At 36.1% G+C, this 21,958-nt stretch overlaps 1 protein-coding gene across 7 annotated transcripts in view; it reads right to left on the minus strand.

Annotated features, from left to right (window-relative positions):
* The window catches only part of ATP2C1 (ATPase secretory pathway Ca2+ transporting 1), a 178,366-nt gene that overhangs the window by 9,842 nt on the left and 146,566 nt on the right, over window positions 1-21,958 (minus strand). For 6 of the 7 annotated variants that reach the window (XM_053598477.1, XM_053598476.1, XM_053598482.1 and 3 more), the window contains 8 exons: window positions 16,975-17,025; window positions 15,765-15,931; window positions 14,036-14,104; window positions 13,317-13,433; window positions 12,410-12,557; window positions 11,483-11,578; window positions 9,848-9,989; window positions 8,312-8,439 (listed from right to left, as the gene is read on the minus strand). In XM_053598477.1, the coding sequence (XP_053454452.1) occupies window positions 8,312-8,439; window positions 9,848-9,989; window positions 11,483-11,578; window positions 12,410-12,557; window positions 13,317-13,433; window positions 14,036-14,104; window positions 15,765-15,931; window positions 16,975-17,025 (918 nt within the window). Of the gene's footprint in view, window positions 1-7,636; window positions 8,440-9,847; window positions 9,990-11,482; window positions 11,579-12,409; window positions 12,558-13,316; window positions 13,434-14,035; window positions 14,105-15,764; window positions 15,932-16,974; window positions 17,026-21,958 lie in introns of those variants that run through there. The other variant, XM_053598481.1, reaches the window with a different exon arrangement.

The following is a 21,958-nucleotide window of genomic DNA, read 5'->3' on the forward strand; positions in this document are numbered from 1 at the left end:
TTTATAAAATCCCAAAGTTTTATGCCTAAACTTAGTCTGCATTTACTCTTTGGAGTACTTAGTAACACACACACACACTCTTTAGAGCAGAAGTGTCCACACACACACACACACACACACACTCTTTAGAGCAGAAGTGTCCAAACTTTTGGCTTCTCTGGGCCACAGTAAAAGACTTGTTTTGGGCCCAACATTAAACACATGAGCAGTCCTCACATAGTCATCCTAATTATGCAGTGGCCTATTCAGAGTCTCTTTCAAAATTGCCGAGCAGGCCTCAAAAGTTTGTGATCACTGATAAAGAAAATGTACCTATCTGAGCAATAAGACATCTTGGGGTTTTTTTTTTTTTTTGATATTTTTATTATAAAAATAAAAGTGGGCAACATAAAACTGGTGGGATATTTGACATTGTATTTGAGAAACTAATGGACCAATAGCTGGTTTGACAGAAGTAGTTGCAATTTTCAGTGAGTTCTCAAGGTATTCATCAATGTTTTGGTTCTAATTTTCTTCTTAATGTGCTTCATTCTTGAAAATAATTGCATGCAAATGTAGCCGAAAAGCAATGACATGAATAAGGCGTGATTGTGAAGTAAGGGATTTTTGTCTCTGAGAAGACAGGATCTATAAAAGTCCAGTAAAGAGATATGATCAAATTTTTAAGTTGAATGTCAGATTGCAGCTCTGCACATTGCATTTGAATACTTACGGTCAACTGAAAATTAAGTCACAAATGCAACAAAATATTATTTTTCCAGAAATCTTGAAATCTGTTTGCAAAATCTTGTATCAAATCGAAAAGCAAAGCAGTATACTTTTTGGTGTTTTTTTGTGGTAAGCCAACACGTCAAAATGCATAAAATTGTTTGCCTGAATATGAACTTGACATAATTTCAGTTTTATTCGGAATGTTGTTATAGTTTGGAACACTGTATTGATAAGCTGGTTTTCACCCTGAAGAAACATGTTTAACTCTTTTTAAATGAGCAGTTAAATCTACAAAAAATGCTCAATTTGTAAGCCAGTTTTCTTTCTTTCTTTTTTGAGACAGAGTCTCAAGCTGTCGCCCTGGGTAAGAGTGCCATGGCATCACAGCGCACAGCAACCTCAAACTCTTGGGCTTAAGTAATTCTCTTGCCTCAGCCTTCTCCAAGGAGCTGAGACTACAGGGACCCACCACAACCAGGCTATTTTTTGGTTGTAGTTGTCGTTGTTGTCGGCAGGCTGGATTTGAACCCACCAGCTCTGGTGCTTGTGGCTGGCACCCTAGCCCCTGAGCTACAGGCACCAAGCCAGTAAGCCAGTTTTCATTTTCAAGTTTTGGCACATATTTGGTTTTTGAAACCATAAACGACTTGGTACCATGTCACAAATCATGAAATCTTTTCAACATTTGACTCGACTTAGCCCTCTCACTTGCAAAAAGTAAATGATGTCACCATAGTTAGCATCAATACTTTCAAGGAATTCCTGGGATAGGAGATGATTCAAACCCTTGGTCCTGAAATTCAGTCTTGATGACCATTCTATCTTTAGCGCTTTTGGTTATAAATTTTCTTGATGTACTATGCAATGACACTTCATCAAACGTGAGTTTGTCTTCTGCTGTCTACATTGTCTTCTATTAATTTACAAGTTCCTCTCTTTTACTACCATGGCTGGGTCATCATCAGTAACTATACCAAATATGTTGACAATGAACAAAGAAAATCACTTAAACATATTTTTTACTGCTTCTTAATCTCTTGACTTAGTTGGCACTAAAGACGTCATTTCTTCAGTGACATTGTATTTGTCATCAATACCTTTAATAAAAATGGCAAGTTGTCATATTTGTAACATCAGTGCTGTCATTCATTGCTGAAGAACAAAATTTAAAAGTAGCAGCTTTACACTCCACTTTCCTAACTTCTTTTGACAGATTTTCCAGTTTCTTCGATTCACCTGTCTGTAGTCTGAACTACCCCCTTCTTTTCAGGGCCAATTATATCTGTCAAGCTTTCCATACATTGTTTAATAAACGCACCATCAATAAATTATTTTGACTTTTTTGCTACTAAATATACCACATAACTGGCTTTTACAATGGAATCCCTATAAGTTGTAACTTTTTAAACAAAAATTTAGACTTTTTCAGTTTTTTGTCCTTACCATACAATCCTTCATATGCATCAAACTTGGCAGCATGTTTTTGCATATAATGCGCCTTTTCAAATTATAATCTCTGAAAATGTGCACAAATTCCCTACAAATTAAGCAGAGTGCCTCAACAAAAAAATGTAGTCATCTGTCCACTTTTCATTGAACAATCTTCCTTTCATCCATAATTTGTATTTCTGGGAGTTTTGTTTTCTTCTGAGACATTGTAGAAGCCATGCTAGGTTAAAAAAAAAAAAAATAGGGAAGGGGGCCAGTCACAGTGGTTCACACCTGTAATCCTAGCACTCTGGAAGACTGAGGCAGGTGTATTGCCTGAGCTCACAGGTTCAAGACCAGCCTGAGACAGAGCAAGATCCCACCTCTAATAATAGGTGGGCGTTGTGGCAAGCCCCTATAGTCCCAGCTACTTAGGAGGCTGAGAAAAGAGGATCACGTGAGCCCAAGAGTTTGAGGTTGCTGTGAGCTATGATGCCATAGCACTCTACCACGGGTGATAAAGTGAGACTATGTCTTCAAAAAAATTAAAAAAAAAAAAGGTAAGGAGCTGTATTTACTTTTATTATAAAAACGAACTGACAGGAAAATAGAAAGCAAGGTTTAATCCCTTCCACATCTCAGCTTCCGATGCGGGATAAGGCACAGGACTAATTGTAAAGCATAATAAGTGATGTGTGAGGCATCGCTGAGGTATGAAAGTGTACTTAATGATCAAGTAAGAATGCTTACCTAACTTCTAAAAAACATTACATGAGATAGGCTGAAATATTCTTGATAACCACTGCCTCACAAGTCACCACGAGCACATGTAACATCTGATGGTGTCAATTTGACTATCTGTGCTTATAAGATAACACACTGGAAGCTGCAGAGCAACGTAAAACTGAAGCCACATGTGTGTGCAAACTGAGAGTGTGTATGTTTATTTTATATGACACTGTGACACAATGTGGTCATCTACAAAGTTCACACTCAAGAACCGCACAAGTTCCATCAAAAAGTCACAAAAGAATTTCATAAGGTTTTAAGTTTATGATTTTGTGTTGAGCTGCAGGTTGGACATCTCTGGCATTTCAGCCAGACTCTACAATAAAAGTGAAAGTTCTGACTTTCAAAATTGAGACAGAGGAAAAAAGATTTCAAGTTCAATGTAACATTGTCCAAAATGTCTCCAAATACCTGGAAGTGAATTCTATTAAAGCACTGTGTAGGGCGGTGCCTGCGGCTCAAGGAGTAGGGTGCCGGTCCCATATGCCAGAGGTGGCGAGTTCAAACCCAGCCCTGGCCAATGACCAAAAAAAAAAAAAAAACAAACAAAAAAACACTGTGTAGCATATAAGGCTAGAAAAGTCCAAAGAATTACAAGTAAAATGGCGGGGGGGGGGGGGACACCCCACCCAGTATTGTTTTCTATTCTCTTGTCATAATTACTTGTACAGCAAGTAGCTATTTTCTAACAATAATGTTATTCATTCATTGACGTTTCTCACACAGCAAACTTCACTCTAAGCTATGCAGTTGATATATATCCACATGTACACACACCCATACATACATACTCTCACCTCTTAAAGTCTTACTGTAAATACCAAAAATTATTGCTACTAATAATTCAGATCAGTGTAAGTCAGTAACATTAATAACTGATTCTTGAAAGCTCAATAACAAAGGAGAGTGAATATTCTTACCTTTTACCTCCCTGCGTTTTGAATTTATACAACTATTTGCTAAGATAATTAAAAGGACTTTTTAAAAAATTGTATTTTGTCAAAGCTGAGTTTATTTATTTATTTTTTTAAGCAGGCCTCACTTTGTTGTTGCCTTGGGCGGAGTACTGTGCCATCATAGATCACAGCAACCTCAAATTCTTGGGCTCAGGTGATTCTCTTGCCTAAGCCTCCCAAGTGGCTGGGACTACAGGAGGCTGCCACACCACCTGGTTATTTTTTAGAGATGGGGTCTTGCTCTTGCTCCAGCGGGTCTTGAACTCCTGAGATCAGGCAATTCACCAGCCACGGCCTCCCAGAGTGCTAGGATTATAGGCATCACCACACCCAGCCTCTACTTTGATTTTTTGCTTTACTTTTAGTTAAAAAAAAAAAAAAAAAAATTGATGCTTCTAAAGAGAAATTGTTTTCCTACTAGCTTACACTTACTCAACTGTGGCTTTAATTGATTCCATGTTTTAGAAACCTCTTCTAACCAGTCCACTGAGAAATCTTAAGGACACCACAAACTTTGCATTTCAAATGGACCTGTGTCCCACTGAAGCCTGCCTACCTCAGGTCATTCTCCCGACAGCTCTACTATCCAAGCCAAAGGCCAGAAACTAGTACCTCTCATTTATTTTCCATTTCTTCTATCCAGTCATGTCAATGTCATCTCCTAGAAGATAGAAACTCCATGCTTTCCTCCATATTGATTACCATGGCTCAATTATCTCTTTACCACTTAAGCTTTCACCATTTCTAATTGGTCTCCCTATCTTTAATCTTTACAAGTGACCCTCTATGATTGTGTCAGCCTAAGACAAAAACCCAGACTCACATCAAACTCTTGAAATCCTCTAGCACGCTACCAGACAAGTCAAATGCCTCTACCTTCACCATTAGGCTCTTGCCTATCTTTTCTAATTCCACCATTAGGCTCTTGCCTATCTTTTCTAATTCCTCGCATCATACTTCCTGCCTTATGGTTCTCACATGCTCCTTCTAGCCTCTACCAACGCCTCTGCAGAAACTGTGCTGTTGGTTAAGATGCCCTATGTTTTTCTTAACTAGAAGGTCCCAGCCTAAACCTTGAGTCAGATGCCACTACATCTGGGAAATGAAGTTATTTCTCTACTTCAGCTCTTGTAGTATTTTAGATAGCATTTACACCACTGTACTGGATACATTTCACATTGGTCTTCAGAATTGACTGACACGTTCTGAAGGCAAGATGCTACCTTTATAAATCTTTACAAATCTAAACCTACGTTTGCAGATAATTTTACCTGTATTAATAGCAGGTACCAGTTACTCAGTATTTGTTTTTAGCTATAACATAACCAATTCCTGACAACCAAAACCCAAAAATAAGATTATTAAACAAGAATCAATAGCCATACCAACTGAGCACAAGGAAGCTTAACTATGAGGATAATCTGTTTGTTCAGTCACATTCTAGTTAGGATTAATACTATCCACATCATGTTTTACTATGCAAATCAGCTAGTATTTGGATTGTAGGAGCTCAGTCTAAAAAAGCACTTCAGAGCTTTTCAAATGCCAATGTCAAAGTAAACTTCTGGTGAAATGTGTGCTGGATTCACTTTAACCTATGTGAATTCTTAAAATAAACGTGCAAAAATCACTAACTTTCTTCAGTTTGCTAAGAGTTATATTCCACTGCTCCTCTTGAAGTGTAGGGATGCTGTCATTTTTCTATTCATAGCACACTTCAGGTATTAAATAAGTACTTACTGAAAAGATAACTAATTCATCATCTAACTTCTTGGATAAGAAGTTTTCACATGTGGAAGTAAAATATACATGAATTGCCAATTGACAGAGGCAGAAAGCAAAGCAAAGTTAATTATAGTTTCTAAGTATTATGTTTATTATTTGCCACCAATTCATTTCAGTGGGCAACTGTTAAGTATGGCCAATACTCACTTTAATTATTAACTATATGAAACAGATCAAAACTGATCAAAAGTGATTTATGAAAAGACAACCAATGTAACGGAAACACCCTACATGAGTATAAAAGGTTAAAAGAAAGTGTTTTATCATTGGGAGGTTGTTACTGCTATTAAATAAAGTATGAATCCTGAAGGAGGGGGGTTGGGGGGAGTTGTAACTTTCATTTCATCTATGGGTCATATAATGCACAGCATGAACGTGAGAGAACACGCTCAGCCTTGCTTCTATGTGGCCAGTTTGGAATATCTGGAAATTATCTACCTAACTGGTGAATTATTTCAAGTTCCTTTCTTTCCTTCTCTGATGTTTAACCAGTATGGGGGCTAATAACTTCATAAGACGACAGTCTAACAAGGAAAAACATAGAATAAGTCAGTATTGTTAGGGATTCTAGACAGTCCTAGAAATAGGAATTGAGGTAAAATAATTGATACTAATACATTTAAATCACTGATGTTACTTTGGATTAATATACAATGGAAAATTGAAAGCTTGATCAGTATTGTACATTTAATTTCCTTTTAAATCGTGGATTCTGTGTTCTATAAGTTCTCTCTAGTTTCTGTAGCTTCATCATCCAATCGTAGGGATAATTTCAGTGCTAAAAGTCCCAACTGGGAGGTTATTAATTATGAAAAGGCAATCATTTTATTATAATTCAAAAATCAAACAAAATGATAGGCACATTTATTTTACATAAGTCATACTCTGAACCTAAAATGCAAAGCAAAAGATTTACGTGCACTTAATATGTACTTCAAGTCTTTGTTAACAAAGAAAATAAAATCATTACAAAATTTAGGTATGAGACATCAAGTAACTGATGACCAAGTTGGTTAGACAATGGTGTCCATGTCAATCTAATGATACGGAGCACTGTACATTTTCCTATTCATCCTTAAAGAGTAAAACAGAATAAACTGCAGATAGCTCCTTACACTCAACTGTTTCAGTAACAAGGACTCAAAGAATGGATATTTTCCTTATGAATGATAGTATTTCAGTGCTAACACTTGCGGTTTAATATTAGATAAAAGCTAAAGAGTGGTTTATCCATAAAGTTTATAAAATACAAAACTCATTAACTTCAAGAAGAAGTAACCTGTAAGAATGTGAGACCCATTTCTATTTATAGAGAGAAATATTCAACAGGAGAACATATTTCTAATTTTGAGTTTCTGGCTCAAATGTGCTTCATACACAAAACAAATTACCTACTTCATCAAGCTTTTATATGAAAATTGAAGGCATTATGCAAAAGAAATCCATCTATTTCTCTACTACACCCAATGAAACAAGAAGAAGGCAGCAGAGAACAAATGGTGGAAGAAAGAAGACAGACAGACTCAGGGCTGTGCTACAGCCTAGGCCAAAGAAGCTGCAGGTGCACAGACAGCAAGGCCAGAAAGGTGTCTCTCACATGTTTCCTGGTTCATAAACTGTTTGGTTTTTTTTTTTTTTTTAAGTTTAGTAGCCTATACTGTCTAAGAAATATGCCTAAAACACATGTAAGAAAGCCTAAATATAAATAAATTCAGTTATTCAACTGAGGTTCTTGGATTTATACAGAGAATGACAAAATGATATTTGACAAAGTATATATACATGTTAATATAATTTTCTATAAATTTCAAACCAGTTCTAAACGCTTTGACTCTATAAGTGTTAATCACCAACACTGTGACCCTAACTAGAATGCCACTTGATAGCTCTGCATTAATTCTGCTATACCAAAGACTCACACCAAAAATAAAAAAAAAATCCAAACAAACAAACAAAAAAACCAACCATTTACACTTAACTAAGAAAAAGCAAACAAACATTTACTTCAAATTGCAGTATAGGCTTTTCAATCACAAAAGAACAGTGATCTGACAGTGGTCACATCCTGTGCAAAAAACATGAGATACAAAAATGGTGCAGAAGGTATCTGAGCTGCTTACATTATAGGAAAAAAGAAATACAGTAGCTGAAATATGGCACTCCTGGGAATCAACTTTTAAACCAAACAGAATGCCTTTGAAGTGATTAAATTTGTGTATTAGTAAGAAAGCCCCACCACCATAAATAGTACAATATTTAAAAATAAAAAAAATTTTGTATGTATCTAAGATAGATAGTGTATTTGTACTGTTAGACCTCTTTAAGTGCAGACGGTGGTTCAGGTTTTGCCTTTTTTTTTTTTTTTTTTTTAATTAAATAACTGCCCATAGGCTTTATCAAGTTCCACTCAATCACGAAAGCCAATTTAAATCAAAGATTATGTTATTAAAGTTGCATAATTTCATTTGGACTGCCAGCAGGTTAAAGTCTCCAATCAAGTCTTTAACATTAATGTTCATTTTTAGTCAATGAAAAGTTTAAAAAGTTCCCAAATCTTCATTATCCTCTTGAATTTGCCCTTTAAATGATCCTCAGACTGCAATTCCTAGTTTGCAAATAAAAGAATGCAATATGCATCATACTTCAAGAAAGGACGATGATGTTGAACTAACATGCTTCTGGACGATCTTTTCCCTGCTCCTTTCAACCTTCTTTATAATTTCTGCCACTATGCACACTGATGAGGTGAGACCCAAAAGAAACAACAGATCTGCAAGAGAAAGTAAGTTGGATTTTATATTGCTTTGAAACTTAATAGTTGCAAAGCTTATTATTTTACATTTTTCTAGCATTTTACCATAACTTTAAAATACATTGTTTCACAACCATTCCATGAGGTAGACACAATCACTCTGAGTTAAAAATAAAACTAAAAGGTATTAAATGACTTATCCAGTCACAAAGCTATGAAAAGGCAGCAGCCCAGAACTAGAATCCAAGTCTTCTCTCATGACCTTCCCTGAACCAAAACTAATGTGTCTAGCCTTTAACAGTAATAACACAGCAAGAGGAGTGCTTAAATAAAAATTTAAATTTTAAAAAGCACTAGTCAAGCATTAGTAAACAATTTGATTGATAATGCCTACCTAAAGACTAAATATTTTGCATTAATATGTTCTATTTCAAAGCCTGAAAGGCTTAGTCTTTACAATAGTATCCACACAATCTCAATTCACCACTTAAAAAATTGTAGCTGTCTTAAAACTTCATTTTTTAAAAAAATTAAACAATGTGAATAATGTGAATATGGAATTTAAATACTAAAATTAAACTAATGCAATTTTAAGGTAAATTTTATCTTACAGCAAAAACTACAGTGAAGTTTTTATAACTCCTATTTATAAATATCAAAATTAATTTAATAACTCAAGAATATGTATAGTATTCGCATCAACTACATCGTTCCTCATATTTATACAAGAAAATTAATTTTAAAATGTATTGTATCATACATTTAATGCATGGTATGTGAAATAATACTGTACAATTTCCATGTCACCTTTATAAGACATTCTGCTTTTAGGGTCAGACTGATATTTCATGAAGTTAGAAGGTACAAATGAATGAGAAAGAATAGTGAAATGTTCTTTAAAATTACAACTTTCCATAGTTAAACTAATAATTTGGTTTTCAGTGAGCTTAAATCTAGATTTCTCTTCATACAAGATGAAAAACTACATTAAAAAATTATAAACAATTACTCTACAACAGGTGTTGATATGCTACATTTCAGAATCACATGATATAACTTTATAATAATTCATAAGCTATAAAAAAGAAAAAAAAATTTAAACTTCAGAGTTAGAATGACTCCCCTGAACTTTCTTTTTTTTTTTTTTAAACATTTTATTTATTTTTTATTTATTTTTTTTTTCTTTTGGCCGGGGCTGGGTTTGAACCCGCCACCTCCGGCATATGGGACCGGCACCCTACTCCTTGAGCCACAGGCGCCGCCCTACCCCTGAACTTTCTTAAACAAAAAACTGAAGCATGTTCTTTTTTAAATAAAGTCAGTTACTTCTCTTAATTGCTTTTTAAAAGAATTTTTTACTAGACCAAATACATTAGATAATACAATTTATCTAAAATATGTATGTTATAAAGATAATTTTCTTTACCCAATACACTTAGGCTCTCAGTCTGAAAAACTTTCTGAAGTGGAGGAAAGTAAATAACCAGTAACTGTCCCATAATGGAGCCGAGAACTGCATAGCAAAACATTTTATTACTGCAGAGTCCAATCTCAAACACAGACTTGGTCTGTTGACAGAGCACAGAGTTCAATTATTACTCATTAGTCAAAAAAACAACTTATTATATACACTTTCAATTACTAACAGGCAGTAACCTTGTATCATTAAATTCTACAATGTCAATACCATGAAATGTCTTAATTTTAACTATTATAATAAAATAATTCAGATAGAATTAAGGGTAAACACTAAAAATTATCAAGAAATTGCTTTTAAAAAGGTACACTATATAAATGAGATCATAAAAAGAAAAAAAAACTTACTTTAGCATCCCAAACATTAAGAAACTTTGTTATTTTGCTGCATCACTTATCCATTCATTAAGGTAGATTAACACAAAATTCTTTCTTGAAAAATGAACCTAGTATGTGTACAGTAAAAAAGTAAAACTACTTGAATGGCGCCTGTGGCCCAAAGGAGTAGGGCGCTGGCCCCATATGCCAGAGGTGGAGGATTCAAACCTGGCCCCAGTCAAAAACCGCAAAAAAAAAAAAAAGTAAAACTACTTTCATGTAAAAAGGTACCTTTTGGCACCTGTAGCTCAGCGGCTGGGGAGTCAGCCACATACACTGGAGCTGGAGGGTTTGAACCCTGCCTGGGCCTGCCAAACAATGACAACAACAACAAAAGTAGCTGGGCATTGTGGCAGGGGCCTACAGTCCCAGCTACTTGGAAGGCTGAGACAAGAGAATTGCTTAAGCCCAAGAGTTTGAGGTTGCTGTGAGCTGTGATCCCACAGAATTCTACTAAGGGTGACATAATGAGACTCTGTTTAAAAAAGAATAATAATAATAATGATCATCTCTATTGTCTCAAAAGAAGCTGGAGGCAAAAAAATTCATTTAAATTAGCGTAATTCACTATACTGAGAAACATTCTAGCATGGCAAATGGTAATAGATATAGTGAAGGATTCACAAAGTGCTTTAAAATTGAAATGAACAGTCATGACTCAAACAAGTCCTAGTTTTCAAGGACAATGTGTTCTGAAAAAGTACTACTAGGGTCTACGCCATTATTTTCTATCAAAACACTTAGATTAAGAAGTAGCAATCATACCTTAAGATAAAACATGGGAAGAAAAGTAAACTTAAAATGTTCTAAGCTTTGATATACTGACAGAGAGGATGGAAAAAAAATTGATTTACAGAAAATCATTCTTATATTTCAAGAAATACTTTCTTCTATACAGAACCCATGATGTTTGTCCTATGCTCAGATAATGTTAACCTTTCCATAAGATATTAGAAAGAAGAACAAGCAGATGATACAACTTATGATATGCTTTGATGTTATAGTAAAACATAAGGCTTATTCTCCACCCCGCCCCAGTACCCCATCTTCGCTGTGACCAACGGCACGTTTATAAGAAGGCTGCATCTGGGGCAATAATCCATGGCTACAAAACTAAGCAAAGCTAAAAACCCATAATCTTTGCCTACTTAATATCAGCATGTGCTCTACTCAATTCAATGAATAAACTAAGATCACTTAAGCGTACCTGGGATCTGGAACTTAGTGCATTAAACATGTCAAAAAACACAAAGCAGGTGAAGGTCATTGTTGTGTCTCGAGGTGTTATCACGTTGTCACGTAGCTGTCAAGAGGAAATAACAAAATGACTTTTTAGGGGCTGAATTTAATAAATAAACACTGTATGCTTTAAAAACATTATTTTCTTTCCACTAGGATGAAATGCTTTAGTTCAGGGGTCCACAAACACTTTTTTTTTTTTTTAGATTTGTAAAAAAAAAATTTTGACCTTCATGCTTTATTGTTTGTATTTTCTTTCAAAACTATTCTTTCAACATTCAGTCCTTATGACAGGGGGCCAGTTCACTGTCCCTCAGACCATTGGAAGGCTGGACTATAGTTAAAAAAAAACAACAAAAAAATAACCATGAACAAATTCCTATGCACACTGCACGTATCTCATTTTGAAGTAAAAAAACAAAATGGGAACAAATACAATCACACTGCCGCATGTGGCCCGCAGGCCATAGTTTGAAGACCCCTGCTAAAGTATGAAACATAAAAGCTACCTAAATTTTCTATACATCATCTAGGGAACAGCTATAATGTACATAAGTGAAAGAATCTCATTAACTATACATTCATTAGATATTAAAATACTGCTATTATTTAATAACAACAGTATGTATACTCAGACTTTCTAAACTTCGGTCAAAATTTCCATGCACTAATTTTTATCTGATACTTCTCATCAGATTTAAATTGTCCTAATACATGAATCAAACATTCCATTATTCCACAGGACTGAAATCGAACTTTCAAAATGTTTCTATCATATTTTTTTCCCTCAAAGAGCTCTCCTAACTGCCCAGCTTTCTGTATGAGACACCAAAATAACTAACAATCCTATCCTACAAAATGCACATTAATATAGTAGCTTATTTAATGAATATACCTCACGCCAGAAGACAAATAAAGTCCCACAAACAATGATTATGGACGAAACAAGTATTTTAAGTATCAAGTTTTTAGTCAAAATGCTGTCCTTCCAGTTACGAGGTGGTTTACGAATGACATCTTTATCCACTGGTTCTACTCCCAGGCTTAAAAGCAAATAGAAAAATGAATGAAAAATTTAAGGTTTGGATTTGTTACTTTCACAACCTCATTAACCTCAATTATCCAGAAAACGATTATGGACAAAATGTTGACTCGTAAAGAAAATCCTGACCACGATCACTCAAAAATAACCACAGATTTTATCCCTATTTCTCTCCTCTTTTTGGCAGTTTATAGGGAATTAATGTTCAACTTTCAAAAAACTGTCCAATTCCATTTGCATAAGTTTACTTATTTCAAATAGCGTATGAAATACCTGACCTACTAACTGGGCTTTGAAATATCTTTCATATAAGAAGCACTAGACCAGGATGATTTGTTGCAGGAACCAATGACATGCATCACTCAATTGCCCCATTATTATAAAAGAAAATAGATGCTGGTCCCGTAATATTTTCCCGAAGTCTCTAAAAGTAACAATAGAACCTAAGCAATATCACTGACCTCAGAGATTACTCGATTACATCCAATTCTTAGGTGGGGGGGGGGGCGGGGGAGGGAGCTTACTTTCTAATATCAGGAACTGTACCTGTTCCCTGATCTATTCTCAACCCAAGGCTAAGCATCTGACAGTGCAGAAGCTCAGATCCACAGCAGGAATGAATACTCAAAGAGAATAAATGATTCGTGCATATCAGACAGTATGTAACAAAATATGTGCTGCGGAGTTTCCAGAGCTATCAATAAATAAACTTTCAAAACTTACTTCCTGTCTTTCCTGTTCAGCATGAACAAACTCTTACCTTTGAGCTGGAGGTCCATCCATAATAATATTGATCCACAAAATCTGCATGGCATTGAGAGGATTAGGAAAGTTCATTAATGTAGCCAATGAGATTAAAGTTAATGCTGCTATACTCCTGTAGAAAAAGAGAGTCATTTAAAAAACTATCAGCATAGTAAAGCTCTTGATGATGTTAGGATAGCACTTTTTTAGCATTTAAAAACCTCATGTCACTGTGACAGAGCATTACTGCTACTATACAGTGTTGCCATAAAGTTCCTGAATCTCAAGTAACCATGTTTCACTCATGTGGACATTTTGAAACTAAGAGTATTTTAACAAAGATTTTCAAAATGTTTGGATAACAAAAGAAAACAGAGAAAAGATTTTAAAATCTTTTCAACATCCTTTGTAACTACATTTGAAACTACATTTCAACTACACTATATCCTTTTACTTTTCGAAAACAATGGAATATGACTCATCCCCACTTTAGTTATTTCGTGAGCTATTAAATCATATAGGTTTATGTATTTTGATGATGATACATCTAACTATCATATTTAGAACATACTTATCATGCCATTTTTAATTTTAGAATACAATTAATTTTCTTTCTGGAAAGCTTACATATGACAACCCTCGGAAATATGGACCTTCCCAGGCATTCTGCTCAAGATCCATTTTTCATACTATTTATCTAGAAGACCCATAGTGAAAATTTTTTTGCAAACTTACGTGCTCAGTTGGAATCTAACAAAATTTTTAATGTTATTATAAATCCCTTTACCCTCTTCAATTGCAGACCTGAAATTTAAAAAATAAAGATGAAGTAAAAAAGTATCATGTAAAAACAAAGCTGTATCTTACACTAAAGGCTGCTGAGCTAATGCTGAAAATCAATTTCCAACAATGACACATGTATCACTAAAAATAATCTATTTTCTTCACATAATTAAAATTAGAATATAGAAACTTTATTTTAGCAAAGAATTAAAGTCAAGTCTGTAATCCTCATTGTAATTTTATAAACTCAGGCTGTCTGTTGCTCCTCCACACGAGTAGATATTATGTTGTAGAGGAATTAAACAAAGGACATGGTTTATAAAGATTCAAATAAATTCTCTCGTTCATTTGACTAGAAAATTTGTCTTTCTTAAGCCACTTCCCCTTTCTGCGAAGATTTTTATATAATTTCTAACACTGGAAAGAAAAAAAACAAAACTCATATCCTTGAAAGAGCCTGGCAAGATACCCTGAGTCCTGAGCTCCCAAATGCTTCACTTTAGTTGCAACGGAGTAATAAAACACCCTAGGATATGTAATTAGAATTTATCACTAATTTGTTTTCTGTAACATCCAAAAGGTTATTACAGAAAAAAAAACAGAAGTCACATGATCCACACCTGAACACTGTAAAACTGATACCTCCAGGTATTACATTGGAATCTTCAATCAAATACAAATTGTGGATGAAACAAACCTATTCAAACTTAATAAATGATACCAGGAAATGAGGACAATATGCATCACTACTGATATAAGAAAATAGGTATGGAAATAAACTTGACAATTTTTTTTTTTTTTTTTTTAAGAGACAGAGTCTCACTTTACGGCCCTCAGTAGAGTGCCGTGGCCTCACACAGCTCACAGCAACCTCCAACTCCTGGGCTTAAGCGATTCTCTTGCCTCAGCCTCCCGAGTAGCTGGGACTACAGGCGCCCGCCACAACGCCCAGCTATTTTTTTTTTTTGGTTGCAGTTTGGCCGGGGCCGGGTTTGAACCCGCCACCCTCGGTATATGGGGCCGGCGCCTTACTGACTGAGCTACAGGCGCCGCCCAAACTTGACAATTTTTAATACTTATTGTAAGACCATGCATATATACATTTCTAATGTAATTCGAATTAAAGTACTCATGAAATTTCACAGTTGTACCACTACACTATTACCCAGAAAACCTGTGACATATGGCTGGGACTCGGGGAGTATTTTTTTTTTTTTTTGAGATAAGAGACTCAGTAGAGTGCCCTGGCTGGCATTATTATAGCTCACAGCAACCTCAAACTCTTGGGCTCAGGCAATTTTCTTGTCCCAGCCTCCCAAGTAGCTGTGGACTACAGGCACCGGCCACAACATCTGGCTATTTTTTAGAGGGGGGGTCTCACTCTTGCTCAGGCTGGTCTCGAACCAGTGAGCGCACGCAATCTACCCCACTCAGGCTCCTAGAATGCTAGGATAATAGGCATGAGCCCCTGCACCAGGTCAGGAAATATTTCTTAAAGAAATGATCCTGCCATTGATTATGCCTATCTATAACTATATACTACGCCATAAAATAAGATGAATTAATTTAGAAACACAATTTAGTTTACCCAATTTACTAACTCTTTTCCAGTTGAATTGTCTGGGGATGGAATTTAGGGAAAGAGAAGACTCTGATATGCATTCACTGAAACAGAACTTACATTATAGTTTGGAAATCATCATCCACCAGGATCATGTCTGCTGCCTCTTTGCAAACATCTGTACCAGTCTGGCCCATTGCGACTCCAATATCTGCAGCCTTTAAGGCAACTGCATCATTTACGCCATCTCCTGTCATGGCTACAACTGAACCATTCTTCTGTAAAGACTGGAATAGAGTAGAGGTAAGAGGTAAGAACTCTGATAAAAAAAATATTGCTTCCATAAAGGCAAAGGGATAAATAAATGCTCCCAACTTGGGGAGGGGAGGCAGGGTCTTGTTCTATCACCCAGGCTGGAGTAAAGTGGTGTGATTACCACTCACTGCAGCCTTGAATTCCTGGGCTCAAGCAATTCTCCTGCCTCAGCCTCCTGAGTAGCTAGAACTATAAGTGTGCAACACTACACCTGGTTGATTATTTTTTCACGTACAATTAAAATTACTTAGAAACCTCAATGGAGGTTGAGATCTGGGAAGACTATGTCTGAAGTCTCAGCTTCTCTCTGCTATATAATGATTCTCAGCTAGAGGCCATTTTGCCTCCCAGAGGATACTTGTCAGTTTTTGGAGATATTTTTGATTGTCATGAGTTGGGGAATGCCTTTGCCATCTATACCATAGGGGTAAGGCCAGGATTATTATAAAATATTCTACAACACACAGAATAGCCATTCACAACAAAGATTTATCCAATTCAAAATATCAATAGTCCTAAAGTTGAGAGACTCTGAACTATAAAATGGCTGGCTATTGTGATTAACAACTTAAGTCTATAATCACTGGACACTTTATCAGTTGGTTTATATGTATGTATATATTTGACTAATTAATGTAAATAACCATAACCTTTTAAATACTGTTCACACTCCCGTAACATTGTTTTCTTGCTGTAATCATTTAGTTTCTAACTAGTTACCACTACTCACATTGGGATAATTTGGCTATGGATCCTTGTTAGAACATAATTTTATACTGTCTGCTTAAAGAAGGCTGTATTTGCAAATATTTTATTAAAATTTTCTTCTACATATTAGTATAGCAACTAAATTCTCTATTAGTGTTTCCAAGTCATGCTCTTAAAAAAGAAAAAGAAAAAAAAACACCTGTTTTGCTTCACAATACTTCTGCTATTCCTTGCAGTGCAAACATAAAAGACAAATTAGCAGCATTTTGTGTGCAAAAATAAAACAATCTGATTCTTAGATACCTACCTTAATAATTTTCATCTTGTGCCTTGGGCTTGCTCTGTAAAATACTGCAACCTGTTAAAATACAGGATATACTAAAAATCTTCAATATTAAGAAATATCAGAATAACCCATGCACTCGCAACAATGATATTTTTACTTGTCAGTTTAAGCTCTATTTGATTTGCCATAGAGATCAAGCTCAAACAAGATACTATTTGGTTAAGACACCCATCTGACAAGGTCATTTTGACCTTTACCAAAGGTTACCATAGGGAATACAAAATTTAAACAAGTTATCAATTTATATTATGTGTAAACTTTGAAGACAAAACAGTCTACTGTTGAAATGTTTCAGAGAAGGACAAAGGAAAAATTCTCTTGCAACAGTTTCCTCATGACACTGGTTTACAACTAAAATAGGGTTTTCCCTTTGTTCTGTCTTTAGGGGAAATAAAGAACAGCATATCTGAAGAGATTTTGTTTTTGCTATGTTAAGTATCTGCTTATTCTCTTTATTAACTCATTAGCCTCCTTTCCACTGTCCCTCCAAACTGCTTACATGCTCTTATCTTTCCCAAGTATTTATTTAATCCCTTTTTAATGAACTCCATCTCTTGGTCCTAAAAATCCTCACACTATCCCCAAAGTCAGCCACCACTGAAATTTCCTTTATCTATTACTCTTTTTTACCTTGCCCTAACCTGGTATTTCCACAAAACACTGCCACACCTACAGCCCTCTCGCAGACTAACACCAGAGAAGTCTGAGGCACGAGTGGGGGGGCAACGTGTTCTCCATTAGCTCTTCATAAAACCTACGTTTTGAATGCCTTGAGAAACTTCATTTTCCATTAACTGCAGGCATTCACTGCTGCAGAAGTCATAACTCCTCATTTCAAAACAATTTTTAACTTCTGTCTCACTGTCACTCTAACAGTATTTACAAGTCATGGTGATTTAACACCCACCTACTATACCATTCTCTTTCCTACTATCCTAGTGGATTAGTTCGTATTAGTTTTCTCTCCTCAAACCTCCAATCTATTCCTTTTCACCAGCCTTGCTCTCAGTTGACCACCTTGTTTCCTACTTCAGAGAAAAAAACCATCAGGACAGAATTTCCACAATTCCCACCACCTGGTATCTATATCCTGGCACTGTCTTCCTCTCATTTTACTACAAATGAACCGTAAATACATACTCCTACTGCACATCAAATATTCTCCCTTCTTACGTATTTAAGATCATGACTCCATTACTCCAGAAATCCACCAACCATATCAAATTTCTCTTTACTGCATCTTTACCATCAGTATACAAACATGTTATTCCGTCCATTTAAAAAAGAATGAAAAACCCTCCCCTCTTTCCCTCCCCATTTCAGCTGTCACCCTCCTGTCCCCTTTTTTACTTTCTTTTTAATGGAAGGAAAGACAGCATGTTTATAAACTGGTGGTAAAGTATGGCAGCAAAGGAAAAATACTGATACGGTAGAGGAGAGAATTTTTGGAGCAAGACTCCTTAGATGGTTGCCTATCTTTCACATCTCTTTTGCCTGCTTTTTTGGGTGATCTTTAGCACATCTAACATAATCTACATATGCATTTTTCTTAGAATATAAGCTCTACAAAGGCAGAGATTTTTTTCCCTGTACCTCTTATGTGCTATACAAACATGTAAAACCACCATAAAGACTATTCCTAACTTCTCTCCATTTAACAAAGGTCTAAAACTAATGACTATTTTCTTATGTAAAAAACTCAGTTGAACTGTAATATTACATTACTGATTATCCTTAGGTTCTCTAGGTGCCAAGAATCACATACCTCATATTTGGACAGTATTCTTCCTTTCAACACATTAACTGTCATGTGAGTTGTATTTAACTCTTGCTAGTTTTGAGCCCAGGGCCTCCTGAAGCTGTGAAACCTCTGCTCATTGTTTTCACTGTCAATGTTTTCACATCTCCCAGCAGGCCCACCCAATTGTGCCACACCTGCTGGAATGTGTTCTCTGATCACCATAAATTCCAATGGCATTATTTCCCCTGAATGTCTGCCTGATGGCTCTTTAAGAAAAATCCGTATGACAATATGTGACAACATGATATTGTTGCACAGAGAGGGTATGATTCATCCAGGACTACCCATGGTCAACTCCAGACACAACTAAATTCTTGTGGAATGACAAAACACAATTCTCAGAAACAAATTCAGTAAGTGTGTTGTGAGTCACATACAACTCACATGGCATGCAGTATAAAAAAGGATTCTAGCACCACGTGAGTTGCACATAACCCATGTACAGAAAACAAAAAATAACACAATTTTCATTAGGCTGGAAAGGATCATTTTGTTTTTGACGTTTTTATTCCATTTTCATAACAAAACACTGTAGCCCCAAGGAAAGAAGTTTTTCGTAGGGTGGCAGTCAGTGTGTTAAAAAAGTTCAAAACTACATCCAGAAGCTATCTTAATCAATCTTTCAAAAGGACTGAGCTACAAATACATTCAAAATACACTGGTAACCTTCTAAGTGAAAATTCTGATTATTGCAGAAATTAACCATGTACCACACAGCACCGAAATTTAAGACTATTTAGCAAAAGCTACCAAATTTTATAGAATAAGTAAATAAAAGGCTAATTACATATATCCAGGCTTTTCAGAGTAAAACTTTGCCTTTCTTCCACATAATTAATCTTTGAACTACTGCAAATCATTCCTTTAGACACTGGAATGATAGCCACTGTGGGTTATCACTGACAATGGATTAAGAATGACAAGGTATGTTTCTCTGTATATAAAAGCAAGTACCCAGGATACTTATCACTTCATCTTAGCATTTCAAAGATTTCTTTTTCTTTATTTCAAAATATTAAAGGGTACAAATTTTTTAGGTTACATGGATGGTTTTTGTAGGTCCTGGCTGTAAGTGTGCTCATCACCCCAGTAGTGTTCACAGTACCCATTAAGTTGGGCTATCCCCTTCCCTCCCCTGTTCCTTTTCAGAATTTTACTTTACACACATGTGTGCTCATTATCAGTTAGTTCCAAGTTAATAGTGAGTACCTGGGTTTGCTTTTCCATTCTTAAGATACTTCACTTAGGAGAACAGTCTCCAGTTTCCTTCAGATTGTTGCAAAAGGTACTAAAATTCATGTTATGTATAGCTGACTAGTACACCATGGTATACAAATGTAGTAGACCATATAGCTCAGGGCTAGGAGAAGCAAGAGCTAAGCTCAGAACACTCAGTAATCATAAGAAACATTTTAGTAATATGACACCTTGGTGATAATGGCATGGGGAAGGGTTTTGGCTCTCTACACCTGTGGTACTAAGAGCCACGAGTAACATCTTTAAGAACTGCAGGACAAGGCAGTCAGAGAGTGTGCATGCTACTCTTTCACGGACCACTTACTCTGACTTTTTTGCTGCTCCTGCCTGCAGAACACCTGCACAGCCTCTCTCTACAAAAGACTGCTAACATTCATTCTCTTAATAAGACTGCTTCTCTTCCTCAAATACAGTCGGTTAAAGCAAATAGCCCTAAGGCATCTAAGGGTAATTGTTCCCTAGCAAGATAATAGGAAAGCAGTCAGTGGCAGGACCATAGATAAGCTGGGCCAGAGACCTGGCCACGCCCAGCCCAGACAAGTGGCACTCCAGATGGGACCTATATACATATACCATATTTTACTAACCCACTCATGAATTAACGGGGACATGCGTTGATTTCACATCTGTGCAACTGCAAATTGTGCTGCAATAAACATTTGAGAGCAGGTGTTTTTGTTTTTTTTTTTTTTGAGACAGAGTCTCATTATGTCTCCCTCCGTAGAGCACCATAGTGTCACAGCTCACAGCAACCTCAAACTCTTGGGCTTAAGCGATTCTCTTGCCTCAGCCTCCCAAGTAGCTGGGACTACAGGCGCCCAAGACAACAACTGGCTAGAGAGCAGGTACTTTTTGATAAAATGACTTATTTTCCTTTGGGTAAATATCCAGTAATGGGATTACTGGATTAAATGGTAGGTATACTTTTAGTTTTCTGAGGAATCTCCATACTGTTTTCTATAGAGGTTACAATAATTTGCAGTCCCACCAACAATGTATAAACTCAAAGCTTTTGATGGCAACTCAAAAATAAAAGTGGCCATTTTGAGACTAAGCAGATCTCAAGGAAAAGCCAAAGACTATCTGGTGCTTTGCATGTAGTACACTGCACACAGTAAATTTATTTTTAAAGCACCAGAATGAGACTGGGCATGGTGGCTCACACCTGTTAATTCTAGCACTCTGGGAGGCCGATGCACGTGGATTGCCTGGGCTCATAGGTTCCAGAATGACCTAAGCCAGAGTAAGACCCTGTCCCTAAAAATAGCCAGGTATTGTGGTGGGTATCTGTAGTCCCAAGCTACTTGGGAAGCCGAGACAAGAGAATCTCTTAAGCCCAAGTATTGGAGGTTGCAGTGAGCTGTGATGCCACACCATTGTACCAGGGACAACAAAGTTAAGACTCTGTCTCAAAAACAAAAAACAAACAAAAAAGCACCAGAATTAGGGCAATCTTGTCCAGTAAAAATATTAATATTTAATGAACACAAAATTATGACCTAAAGAAATTAGATCCCAAACCAAATAAACACCATAAAGAAAATATAAAAACCATCAAAGAGGGAGGCACCTGAAGCTTAAAGGAGTAGGGCACCGCCCCCATATGCCAGAGGTGGTGGGTTCGAACCCAGCCCCAGCCAGAGACTGCAAAAAAAAAAAACAAAACAAAAAAAAAAAACAAAATCAAAGAAAACAAGGCCAGTACTTTGAGAAGGAATCTGCAAGGGAATTTTTCTTTTCTCATGGTTCTTTTCAGTGTCACATTTTTGGTCAACATTCAAAGTTCTTTTGACTGAAATTAACAAAGTGTGCTAGGGAAAGGAAAGATAATGTAAAGAAGAAAGGAAAATATTAAAGGAGAGGTTAATTTTAAAAGGTGTTTCTGGT

The sequence above is a fragment of the Nycticebus coucang genome, chromosome 8 (genome assembly GCF_027406575.1).
Source record: "Nycticebus coucang isolate mNycCou1 chromosome 8, mNycCou1.pri, whole genome shotgun sequence".
Taxonomy (NCBI): domain Eukaryota; kingdom Metazoa; phylum Chordata; class Mammalia; order Primates; family Lorisidae; genus Nycticebus; species Nycticebus coucang.